Raw genomic sequence first — 13,897 nt, forward strand, 5'->3', positions numbered from 1 at the left:
TGTTAATTAATTATTATTTGATATATGTATCATAAATTCATACTCCTTGCGTTCCTTATTGATGTTCCTATTTTGACTTGCATATCTTTGATTATAAATATATGTAATTACATATTTGTAAAATTATAACAATTTAATGTTATTAAAGTATTAATTAAGACGAATCATACAAATACCTTACATGACTATGCTTTTTCTTATATATTGAGAAAATTTTAAAATATTTTATGTTATTCCAAATCGTGTTAAGGTTCTAACTTCTAACCAGATAAATCATAAGGGTCGGAGAAATGTTACAAGTAGCAATATTAATTAATAATCATACCATGATACCAAATAAATTTAATGAATAAGAATATTTATCTCACAAATTGGAATCACTTAAACCTCAAGGAAAGACGGCTAATTCTTCTGACATGCAGCAAAAGGCTTACATCATTGAGCACGACATTGGCTTATTAAGAAAGTTTGTTATCAAACATTCATATTTGCGGAATCTAAATCAGATGATTAAAGAAATGAGACTTTATCTTGCAAAAAGAGATGCTTAATCAGTTTGTAGTCACTGATCAGGTTTTGGGGTGTAGACGTGTAGTCGAAGGATGAATGCAATTTAAGCAAGAGTTCAAAGATAGGTAAATTCTTTCTTTCCCAAAAAATGCTCCTGTTAGGCTACTAGCACACTCGTTTAAAGCTAAGACTGGATACAAGGCTAAACAGCTCAAAAGAAAATGCTCCACCATATTGTTGGGATGAGGATTCGAATCCTGAACAATACTCTAAAATTCGGAATAGTACTACACTGAACTATCACCTCTCTCTCGTGCTTGTTGCCTGGTTGGCCATAAAGAAATTAAGATTTTCAACTTATGATAACAAAGTAACCTAAAAAGCAGCGAAGTCAAGATGTTAGTAATCTATTATATGACAACACAATTATACATCAACTCTCCTTATTCACTCACAAAATCACATCAAAAGTGAATAATGTTCTTAAATCATAATAAAATGTTATACACATTAAAATTACAAGTTTGTTAATCTAATTTCTTAGCCTTGAAATACCAAAAGGGTATAAAATTAAAAACCCACAAAATATATGATGATAAAATTTTATGTATTTCATTAACAATATATACCAAGAGTACAATCAAATCTACTTGTTATAATTACACATTTAACATAATTACATGACTCTAGAGAAGGATACTAAATATATTTGACATAGATTTACTCTAATACACCCCGCACTTTGAGCTGGATGAGGACCCTCGGATGCTCAAACTGGAACGAGAATATGTTATCACGGGCTAAAAAAAAGGCCATTGGTAAATATATCAGCAAATTGAGAAGATGAAGCTACTTGAAGAACACGGATATGACCAAAAGCAACTTTCTCATGTACAAAATAGATGTCCAATAAATTATGTGCTTGACAAAATCATCCTACGTACCCATGATATAAAAAAAAAAGTTCATCAGTTTTCTCTCTTCTATTTTTTACTTCAAAATTTTTTTTTGAAGTGTTTCAAAATATGGCAAAATGGATATCATTTTTATAAGATCTCAAAAAAAATATGACCATTAGTATTTTATTTTTTATTTTTCTAATTTGTATTTTTTGAAATATAGCTATATTATTATTGCTAAATATGTTTGGTTATACAATTTCCCCGCCACTTCGTGAAGCCCACTTTTCTCATGACATAATTTTATTGTTCACCATTAGACTAATTCCTTGATTGGTCACAATATGACCAAACCTTTTGAAAATCCGGTGACGTTACATCCATAAAGAAGGCAACAAAGCAACATATTTCATGGCTAATAAAGGGCATTTTCATAACACTCTCACTATCTTCTTCCTTCCCTAAGCTTTGATGTTGATTTTTCCCTTTTGATCCGTAAGAACATTTTAGGTTGCCTCCTCGATAGGAGGGTAGCCTAGTTTTTTTTCTTGGGAAAATAAATATATGACCAAACCTATTTTGCAAGTTGTTCATAATGGAAATGGATTTTTTTTTTTTTCTGTTTTTGACCCCATGAACTAATTTCATGTCTTGGGGTCGATGCTCTTATCCATTGTTCGTTATATTATTATGAAGATTAGGTGCAGATTTGTACCAAATTAAACAACTAATGCAATTAGTTATTTTATCAGTTTCAACACTTTATCAATTTTTGTAGCTAACTTATCAGTTTCAGCTACCTTATTGATTTAGGCTCCTTTTCATCTATTGGTTCTATTTGGCAACACATTTCAGTCAGCTTAAATGATAAGATGCTAGAATTTTAGTCACCTTAAATGAATAGAGGTGTTTTATTTAGGAAATATTAGCCCAAAAGATGACTGAATTTTAGTTGTTATGAAATATAAGATCTCATAAGTAGGTGCTAAAATTATAATCTACCTTGTATGTTTTAGCTTAACGTAATCAGTTTCAACTACCTTATCAGTTTCATCTCCATTTCAGCTAGTGTGTGCCAGTGTTACCAAACATAACCAACATAAGTTAACCCGTATTAACAAATGCCTCACTCTAGTTAAGAAGTCATAAATTTAAGACTATTGGCAAATATAACTAAAAGCAAGTGTATTGTTGGCGAAAGTCAATAAAACAAGGAGTACAAATGGGAATTTCCCATAGTGTTATAATCTGCATCTATTTAAGATCCTTAACCCTAAATACTAAAAAATAAAGTCATTAACCTTAAACCTGTGAAGTTGAGGTCCTTAAAGTACCTTAAGTCCTCAGATATTCGTACAGATTTCAAACTATACTTCAAAATATCATTATGACATGTTAAAAATCTAAGACACCGTTCTTTTGGACTGAATTAATGGAGATTCAATTCACTTTAGACAAATTCAGTGTAGTTTAGTTTAGTTTAGATAATTTTCTCTCACGATTTTTGTACAATTCATTGAGTTTCATTTTTGAACTTAATTTCAATCCTAATCTATTAGTAATTGAGTTCCTTACCATCTAGACCAAAAAAACATAGCCTAAATCACCTTGATTAATAATATTTTATCGTTTTGTTTTAAATTTAACAAATGAGTATTATTTGTGAGATATTTATTGCATTTAAAACAAAACAGAAGTTCTAGGCTTTGTTCTTCCCAATATCCTTCATCGCTTCCCCGAATTTCTTCCCAAACCCCAGCGGAGGGTTTTAGGCTTTGCTCTTCTCTATTCTCTCTGTTCACTCTCTTCCCCCTTCCACAAAAACCCAAAAACTTCAGTAACCCTAACAATGGAGGGAGTATCATACCAACGATTTCCGCGCATAAAAATCCGAGAAATGAGAGACGACTACCTGAAATTCGAGCTCCGCGACACCGATTCAAGCGTCGCTAACGCTCTCCGTCGAGTTATGATCGCCGAAGTTCCTACTGTCGCTGTTGATCTAGTCGAAATTGAAGTGAATTCTTCAGTTCTCAACGACGAATTCATCGCTCATCGTCTCGGACTCATCCCTCTCACCAGTGATCGTGCCATGTCCATGCGATTTTCCCGTGACTGTGACGCTTGCGACGGTGACGGTCAGTGCGAGTATTGCTCTGTGGAGTTTCATCTTCGTGCGAAGTGTATTGGAGATCAAACCCTAGATGTTACTAGTAAGGATTTATTGAGCTCCGACCATACTGTTACTCCTATTGATTTCTCTGATTCTCCTGCTGCTGATGATGCTTCCGATAACAGGTATAATTTCTTCGATTCGACTTTCAATTTCTCCATTTTGGCATTGCTTTGATGAAATTCAACAGTTTTTTAGTCCTGTGTCTTACAATTGCTAACCCTACTTAGTTGCAATTTGCATGGAACGGGGAAGGGATGTTTTCTAGTGCTGCGCTAGAATTTAGAACTATAATTTTTGTAGTGCTAGGTTGGAGAACATTTTTTTTTTTTGATAATATATAGATAGAAAGAAAACAGAAAGATTACCTACTTGCCTTTTGCCTTGATGGCAATGGAGTGGGCTTTAGTAACCTTTTTTCTACTAACATGAGTAACATTAAAACTTGTTAGGCGATTAAGTAATAAAGTGATATCCCTTAAAATTGCTCTAACAGGAGGTGGTGCTTCATGTGGCGAGCTCAACCTATGATGATATTTTTGCGGTCTGTCCAAACTTCGAGTTTATTCATGTTACGCTGTAGGACAATCTTAAACTCGACATTGCTTGAATTTTCTCACCCCCACACTCCACTTTCACTCCCTTCTCCACGAGTGTCCACCCATATGCTGCTTTCCATTCTTCATGGTCTCCATTCGCTTCTCTCTTCCAAGCGCCATCCACCATTAGCCGCCATCCTGCAACCTCTTTTATCCAGTTCTTGTCATAAGCCAATGTTGGATCCTCAGCATTGTTTCCAACAACATTGATTTCCTTTCCTTCCTCACCTTCTTTTTTGTCGTGCGACAACCACCATCTTTCTTTCCAAGTTTTTATTTGTTCCATGATAAGAGTGGGGTGAAGATTGCTGCTAGCTTGGAAAATTAGCTTATTTCTTTGAACCCATAGACTCCAAAGAATTGCAACAAACTCTACTACATGTTGATCCGCATGTTGGTCTTTAGGCATAAAATACCAAAGCCAGTGTCTTGACCACATGGCTATGTTACAGTTTCTTGGGTTGTTAGCAATTATTCTCGGGTTGGAGGATTTCCATATGTGCATTCAAAATTCGCAATTTTTGAAGATATGAGTATCCGTTTCCTCGTGATTCCAACAAAATGGGCAAGGTCTCTCACTTAGGAATTTCCTTTCCTAAGGTTTACTCCGGTGGCTAAAGCACCATGAAATAACTTGCAATAGAAATACTTCCACTTTGGCCAAATTTTTTGTTTCCAGAATGTATTCTAGAATTCATCTCTTGTGTTGAGATTCTCCTACCCTGCTTGTTGTGCCCAATAACCTGATTTTACAATATAGTGTCCATTTCTTGTGTTTAGCCAAACATACTTATCCGCCTCTTTTGATTAGGGGGTGTGTGTCGTAAGGATGGCCTTGCTGATTGTTCATCACACTACAGGTCTATCTTAGTTGTGTCCCAGTTTCCATCAGTGGTAATGAGCTCATGGACCCACTTTGGACGGTCCAAGTTCAAAATTGTTGGGTTTTCCTTGAAGTCAACTTTAGTTTTAGTGCTCGTCCAGTTATCTTCCAAAATTTTGGTTGTTCTTCCATCACCAATTATTTTCCCCACACTTGTCTTCATTTTCATAACTGAACTCATGATGCTTTGGCCGCCCCAAGTACTTATTTTTAGGATCTGGCCTCTTAAGCTTTTATCAAACCAATTTTGAGAGTATTTAGCTCTAAACTTGTTGACCACCAGGTCTTGTTTGGTCTCCGTGCGCCATGCTTGTTTGGTCTCCATGCGCCATTCTTGTTTGGTCTCCAGGCACCATTCTTGTTTGGTCTCCATGCACCATGCGCCATGCTTATTTGAACAGTAAGACCTGGTTCAAGGAATGTAAGTTCCAGAGGACTTGCCCTCCACAGGACTTATGCTTATCCTGATTCAATGCCCACCAAAACTTTAGTAGCAATGAAGTGACTTGATTTAGAATATGGAAAACATTGTTGGGCTTATTTTGAAGGAGATACTGTTGCATTGGTTCACTTCAGGCTCTCGGATTTGCTTGCGTGTTGAGGTTCTATGTTTGGATAAGTGACTAGTTTGGAATCATGCATTTACCGCTTTTTCAGAAGTGGCGATTAGTTTGTATATGTTATATGGGTCTTGGTGACTAAGGTTTTAGAAGACCGCGGTCTACTGTTTTAAGGTTTAGCTTGAAGAAGGAGGTATGTGCTAGCAAGGGAGACGGGGAATTGATGGAAATGGGTAGAAATGTGAGGGGTTTTGAATGTTAGTGATTACCTTTGATTGGACAATTACAGCCTAACAGGTATATGGATTTGCGATTGAGTTCATACTGAGATGAATCACTGATACGAGAGAGGATGTAATTTGTTCTCATGGGGTATATTGAATGAGAAATGTGAGGTGAAGGATGTTAGGAGGAGGTTATGAGAAATTTCTTGGTTTTTTAAAAATTTTGGGCTCATCCTTTTGATTTTAAATGATGTTAGCATTGTGCTAGATAGAGAAGGCGCTAGTTGGAGGAAGCTCGAAAGGGGACATCCCATTATGTTGTTTTGATACAGAGATATTAGGAGTGGTAAGCGATAGGTTTATGTGTTTTGATGTATATTTCGCCTAGTGGATTCATCATGCTTATTTAGGAGCTCTGATTTGTCATCAGCTTTGCTACCAAACTCTGCAATGCTCTAATTGATATATCTATATCTATATATCGATCTATATATATAAATAAAATGCGTGTGCTAGCATTGTAACTCACCATGTGTCAACCCAATCTCAAGCGATGACATGACGCGTCATCTGTGTCATGGCAGGTATGTTCTCCACATGATACTCATCTCTCATGCAAAGGCTATTATCTTACCTTCAAAAACCAAATTCATTGTAATAGGATTTGAACTCACTACCATGCATATAAAATATAGAGCTCTTACTAATGAGCTAACATATAAAGGATTTCATTGACTACTAAGAAAACTTATTAATGAATTCATCACAAGCTTTTACGTTACGAAATAGAAGTAATTGAGAGTTAAGCTAAAGACATTTCTTTATGCATATATAATATATATAAGAGGACTAATTATGTGTTTTTTGCTAACACATTTACAAGAAAAACTTTGGACATCACCACATGTTGATCCCCTACCTCTTAATTGTTTAGATGGTATGTGACATGCGTTAATTTGAAAATTCACTACTCAAAAAACTAGGGAAAATATCCGTAGAAGGTGTTAAACTCTTGACTCCCCCATGTACAAGGTATTATCCAACCATCATACTACAGCTTGGACTTTTGACAAAATGCTAATTGTCAACTCTGTGTCGATCCCCTTCCTCTTAAGTGTTTACGTGGTGCTATAATTTGAAAATTCTGCTACTAAAAAAACTAAGGAAAATGTCCGTAAGAGGTCTTAAACTTAAACTAGAGTTTTTACTTGTCACAATGCTAATTGTCCACTCAACAATTTTATCATTTTGTCTTATCAAATAACTCAGGGAATGGTTTTGGCCCAACAACTATTGTGATTGCAAAAGACGTCTAGAGGGAGCACCGACACCTAGTATTAATGCAAGTTTCAGATGTGAGGAACCTGGCTTACCCTGTCAGTAAAAAGTATGGAATGCACCACTGAAAAATCAATTTTGAAGAAAGGACTTGGCTCAGTTGTGGATAACCATAGCATTAAGTATAAATCAGAAACAATATCCTCCTGTGTACTATATGCATATGTTTGATATGAACACGTAAAAATTTCGTAGACTTTGGGACTTGGTTTTTTAGGATTTACTTATGATAAACAGTTGCAGCAAGCCAGCAAACTATTAATCCGGTTGTGGGGTAGGGATATGGAGCTTTAGGTTTCCACATCATACCTTTTACTGAATCACTTAAGAAGGAATTTCTTTTAAATATGGTCAGGCATTTTTATTTTGAATAGGGGCTTATGCATGGATACTGATTGATAGAGAATATATTTAAAGCTTAAATTTGGGATAATTACTTCAGGGGGAGAGAGGGAGAGGTAGCAAGGGATATGGAAGCAAGAGCTAGCTGTGTCTGAATGTGTAGGTATGTTACTAGATTCATCATGCTCATGTTGGGTCTTGAGTACAGTCAATTTTGCTAATGCTTTCTACATCATGCAACATTATAATTTAATTGCAAGAAACATCTAGAGTGAGCTGTAACAACAGCTTGGTTTGGACCCAAGTTTCAAGGTATGGAGCCTAACTTATATTAAGCAGTAAAGAGTCAAGATAAACAAGGAGAAGATATATCGGAAAACCCCTTAAAGGAAATCATTTCTGAAAGAAGGATTTGTGTAAACTGTAAATAACAATATTGCCATTGAATTTAGATGATGAGTTGTAATATGTCTAGTATGCGTATTATGTTTAATACATCCGTCCATGGCAAAAGCGTGGACTATACGAGTGGATTCTAGGATAGTTGAATAGCAGGATTTTATTATGATGGACAACTACAAGTTTATATCCTGTCATTGGTAGGGAAGGAGAATTAGACTTTCATAGTCATACTCTTACAAGACTTACCAAAAGGGGACTTTTTTTCTTATATTCCATCTTGGTTTTTGGCTTGCTGTTTGGTAATTAGCCTATAGAGACTGTATTAGCATACTTTCTTTCAGATAGCAAGTTTTGTAGAATTATTCTGTATATTAACATGTTGAGCTCAGGTTAGAAGGTGTAAATTAACTTTTAAGTATCTGGATGTAAGTAATGTCGCATAAGGACATCAGTACATTTGCTATAATTTGCGGTGAAGGTAAATATTTTTTAAGGGGTAATTTTGTGTTGAACTTAGAAAATCTTCTCTGCATATGCTTCCTGTTTACGTATCGGAGAGAGAATAGATTGAAACTACTCCATTCTCACAAATGCTGCCTTCCCCTGCTGTTGCTGACGGCTTTTGATGTGAGCCTTTTCTTGGTTCTTAAAGGTCCTTAAGAATAACAGTTATCCACCTCTCTTAATTTTAGATGCTGTGGACTGTTGCGTCTGTTTCACTTTGACACTACCAAGTAACAACTTGTTGTAACTTGTAACAAGTGATGTTTAGTTTTGTTACTGAGCTCTTGTTGGCTTTGGTGTCATGCAGAGGAATCATAATTGTGAAATTACGTAAAGGTCAAGAGTTAAAGCTTAGAGCAATAGCTAGAAAAGGCATTGGAAAAGATCATGCCAAATGGTCTCCTGCTGCAACAGTCACCTTTATGTATGAACCGGAGATTCTTATCAATGAAGATTTGATGGAAACCTTGACACTTGAACAAAAAAAAGCGTGGGTTGAAAGCAGTCCTACCAAAGTCTTTGACATTGATCCTAATACTCAACAGGTTGGTTATTTCTTATTAGTTGTGCTGGCTAATTGTCTAGTATTTGTGCTTCTGTTAGAAGTATTTGATAAGTTACTTGTTCTGTTTTGAGAATCAAATTTGAAGGTATCACACTCCCTGGTTAAAAGAATAATCAAGGTTTATCTGGAGGGGCAGTAGAGGACAATTTAGAAAAGAAATCTAAGTTCTTGTTGCTGTTAATGGGCTACTACAGAGTGCAACACCTTTGTTTGTTTCTTTTTTTTTTTTATTCTTTGACCTAATGTAGTTGCTGAGGCTGCATTTTTTCACTACTCGGATCTCTTCTTCAAAGCATAATTATGAAAATTCCAGTGCAGGCATGGAGTATGGTCAGTAATAGAATGTCTTCTTAGTAAGACGTTTTGTCTCCTTGTTATGATTAACGTGGTTGGTATTTGAGGCTGCTGTGAAGATTTTTGTAAATCTGTTTCTTGGTCTGCTAGTGTCCTTTCTATGGTGTTATTTTACCATGAATACCAAAGGAAAATTATTTTGCATGTGATTCCTTTCTTGTTGTGTCCCTGCTGTAGTTGTCTTTTATATGCTGCACTAGCTAAATTATGGTCTACAATGCAGCACTAATTAATGCATGTTCATCCTCATTGCGGAACCTCTATGTTTTCTGTTGGTACAAGATCTTGTTCCCATCTGCAATGCTGGTTTATCAAGAATGCGCAAATCACTTTGAACCATTGATTAATTTGCTAGAGATGGCTTGGAACCAATACTTCATCATCAGATGGATACTTTGGTTTTAATAATCTATACGATGGAAGGATTTAAGATTTATGGCAAGGAAAGCCAAGTAATTAGATCAACAGTATAAAAGCCTTTTTGAATTACCTATTATATGCATATGCAGAAACACAGAGTATCTTCTAGTCTTTGTACCCTTCATGATGCATATTGCAACTGTGACATTGTTATTTATTAAGTTCTTTCTGTTTTAAGAAACCCTTTTTTGTTATGATCATGAGATGAGAGTACAATACTGGGTAAAGAATTAGGTTCTGTGTAGAGGGTAAAGTTCGCAAAGGATATCCTGAAGGTTTTCAGAATAAAGACTTTTTTTTTTTTTTGAAGGAGAAAAAGAATAAAGACTTGATGAAGTCTCTCTCTACACTTTCTGTTGGACATTTTGGAAATAAAGCTACAAATACCTCTGGGCAGTAGTCATAATAATGTTTGTAGTCTTAGTTGGCTGGAAGAAAACTGACAAGTGATATTAACAAGTTACTGATCTTAAACTGTATTACCACCTAATATCTTTTAGTTGTTTGTATAAAGTGTAACGCTGTAATGTTGATCTAGTGCTCAAGTTTGAACAGGATGTTAAAGTTTCTTGACATCTGGCCATGTTTCGACTCTTTAGAAGCAAACTTTACAGAATATTTTACATCTTTAAAAATAGGAAAGACAATGTCTAGACTGAACTGTGTGTCGTGCTCGTCTCACAGGTGGTTATAGTTGATCCAGAGGCTTATGCTTATGATGACGAGGTTATTAAGAAAGCTGAAGCTATGGGAAAGCCAGGGCTCGTAGAGATCTACCCGAAGGAGGACAGTTTTATCTTCACAGTTGAGTCTACCGGTGCAGTCAAGGCCTATCAACTAGTGCTTAACGCCATCGAAATCCTGAAGCAAAAGCTAGATGCAGTTCGCTTGCCTGAAGACACAGTGGATGCTGACGATTTTGGTGAATTAGGTGCCCATATGCGAGGTGGTTGATTATCGTGGTAAACCCTTGGTTAATTAAGTATCTCAATACCTCTACTTCTTTCTTGTATGATTTAGACAATCGTCAAGTCCTCAACATCTTAATCACCTGCTCCTGGTTAAACACTGTTTAATGTAAAACCTTTAATCTCGGTTTCTAACTCCTAAGAAGGTGGCCTGCTATTTAGTTCAAAAACTAACTATTATTGGCGTAGACCACAGCTGTATAGACACTTATCATTTCAATGCAATGTCTAAATGGCATTTTATGCGTCTCACGTGAATTTTGTCTTAATTTGAAGTCTGATGATAGGTTTTTTCTTGTGCAATTCATAGTAAAACAGGCATAAAGTTTTAACCCATACTTCCTACCTTTCTGGTTGTTATAATGCTGTATTATACCACATTTTTGGAATGTCTAGTTTTGTTTGTGTTGAAATCAAGCTTTTTGACAGCTTACTTTATTGACTCTTCAAAATCCTCAATTATCATTCTGTCTTTGAGACAATTTATCAGTACCAATTTGTCAGCTATGGAAAACTTTTATTTTCCTCCATGTTTTCTAATGATAAAAGTTGAGGTTTTTGTAGGTCATCCGAGAACCAACATATGACTAATAGTTGTTGAAACAAAGTCACGAGATTTACTCGTTTGTTAAAAGCCTACAACTACAACTACAACTAGTGGTCCATTTAAATTACCAGTTTTAGGTGCTATGTTTCGTCCTTTTTTGACTATGACATCTTCGTAATGTAATTTTTTTTTTTTGTGTGTGTGGCTGTCTCATAAATGATAACTAAGTTATACCTTAGATGTTGTTTCTTTTCAATAGTTGAGTATCTTACTAATCTCTCTTTAATTTTAGGTACCACCTTGTTGTGGTGGTTTTAGGCATCAGATGTTTACGGCATCCACAACATGTTTGATGATTGCATTTCATGTAATGTCGTTTCCCCAGATGTTAGTTCTGTGTGTTTTCTATATTTTCATAGATACTTACAAATTTTTGCTTAATTTTCATGTTTGACAATGTTAAAGTTTTGCAATATGATTAAATGCAGGTAGTATTAGTACTAGTATTACCATATTAGCTCATGTTTTAAGTTGAACTAGCTATGAATGATTGTAATATGGTCCTACTATTTGATCATTTGATGTGATGAGGGAGAACAAGATACTGTATCTAGATGCTTCTTTTGATTGACTCTATCCAAGCTTAAGAACTTCAATCATTAAATTCAATAGTTCAGCACATGATGGTTTAAAATTTTAACCATTCAGACTTGATAAAAAGGATTTACATTGAAAAAAAATATACTACCGTAATAATTTCATTTAAACGGAAACACTTCTTTTATTCTATCTTTACATATCAAATTATGAGAAGTTTATAGGTGGTTAGTATTATCAAGTATGAATAGTGTAAAAAGGCTAAGTGTTTTGGTGGAAAAAAAATTGATGGATATATGTAATGTAATTCCTTTTTTTTTTTCTGAAGGGAAGTAATGTAATTCTTTTTTTTTTTTTTAGGGAAGTAATGTAATTAAAGTTTAGGGTGCGTTCTGTTCAACTTAAAAAATTAAGTTTCAGGTCCAATAAGTTCAGATAAGTTCAGATAAGTTCAGATAAGTTCAGATAAGTTGCAATAAGGTCTAATAAGTGCAATAAGTTCCAATAAGGTCTAATAAGGTCCAATAAGTTCCAATCAGGTGCAATAAGTTCCAATCAGGTGCAATAAGTTCCAATCAGGTCTAATAAGGTTCAATAAGTTCCAATCAGGTCTAATAAGGTCCAATAAGGTCCAATAAGGTCCAAATAGTCAATGTTTAATAAACATTTGTATTATTGTCCACTATTTTGTTATTCATAATTTCATATCACTATTAGCGGATTATGTTATTATTAGAATTATAATTAAAGTACCACAATGATTATATAGTATTATACTTGTATTAGTGTCTATTATTTTATTATTTATTTGTATTATGTGTATTATTTTATTATTTACTTGTATTATGTCTATTATTTTATTATTCATATTACTATTAGCTGATTATGTTATTATTAGAATTTTTTATTAAAGTACCACAATGTATAGTATTATACTTGTATTATTGTCTATTATTTGATTATTCATATTGCTATTGAATAATATTATAATCATGGTCAAATAATTAAGGTTAACAATAATAATAATAATAATAATTACATATAATAATAATAATAATAATTACATAATAATAATTAAGGTTAACAATAATTATAATCATGGTCAAATAATTAAGGTTAACAATAATAATAATAATAATAATAATAATAATAATAATAATAATAATAATAATTACATAATAATAATTAAGGTTAACAATAATAATAATGATTATTAATTTTTTGATTTTCTACTAGTGTTTTATAAAATTAAAACAATAACACTATTAGATATATTAGTGATGAAAGTTATGTATAGGCAAATATATAAATAGTAATTTTTTTGTTAAATTAATTATCATAAGAGATAATTAATAATCATTATTTTTAAAGGACGAATTATAATAATTATTATTCCATAAAAAATTTTGAGGGGTAGTATTTACGTTAGTGGTAATATTTATGTTATTCATGGTCAATGTTTTTGTCTAATAAGGTCAAATAAGTTTCAATCAGGTTCAATAAGGTCTAATAAGTTTCAATCAGGTCCAATAAGGTCTAATAAGTTTCAATCAGGGTCAATAAGTTCTAATAAGGTCCAATAAGGTCAATTAGGTTCAATCAGGTCCAATAAGTTCCAATCAGGTTCAATCAGGTCCAATAAGTTGAATTAGGTGCAATCAGGTCCAATCAGGTTTAATAAGTTCCAATAAGTTCAGTTCAGGTTCAATAAGTTCAGTTCAGATAAGTTCCAATAAGTTCAGGTCCAATAAGTTGAATAGAACGCACCCTTATTGACCTTGAAAGTAAAGTGTTGAGAACGGAAAAGAACGAAAAGATTATTTGACGGATGCCTTTTTACCAAATTTGACTAAACTTCTTCAAGCGATACATTTTATCATTTGTGACATTATATTTAGTAATTTTTTATTTGAGGCTTTGCCTAATTTTTTTTAGGGGTGAAAGTTTGATGTACGGTTTGGATTAGGTCTAGTTCAATCCGAATAAAATTTGAATTTCAATGTTCCAATCCC

The 13,897-nt window shown here is 33.9% G+C and overlaps 1 protein-coding gene across 2 annotated transcripts; it reads left to right on the top strand.

Moving 5' to 3' along the window:
- Positions 1-3,117: 3,117 nt before the first annotated feature.
- LOC104904974 (DNA-directed RNA polymerases II, IV and V subunit 3) lies at positions 3,118-11,922 on the top strand. 2 transcript variants are annotated; one of them, XM_019251538.2, is made up of 4 exons: positions 3,118-3,707; positions 8,742-8,979; positions 10,458-10,735; positions 11,581-11,922. In XM_019251538.2, exons 1-3 carry the CDS (start codon positions 3,259-3,261, stop codon positions 10,725-10,727), a joined length of 957 nt encoding a protein of 318 aa, XP_019107083.2. In that variant the 5' UTR covers positions 3,118-3,258; the 3' UTR covers positions 10,728-10,735; positions 11,581-11,922. The 2 variants fall into 2 exon arrangements, with proteins under 2 accessions (XP_019107083.2, XP_019107082.2); XM_019251537.3 differs by lacking the exon at positions 11,581-11,922 and having other exon boundaries at positions 3,119-3,707; positions 10,458-10,999.
- Positions 11,923-13,897: the final 1,975 nt, after the last annotated feature.

This window comes from Beta vulgaris, chromosome 9, assembly GCF_026745355.1.
Source record: "Beta vulgaris subsp. vulgaris cultivar EL10 chromosome 9, EL10.2, whole genome shotgun sequence".
Taxonomy (NCBI): domain Eukaryota; kingdom Viridiplantae; phylum Streptophyta; class Magnoliopsida; order Caryophyllales; family Amaranthaceae; genus Beta; species Beta vulgaris.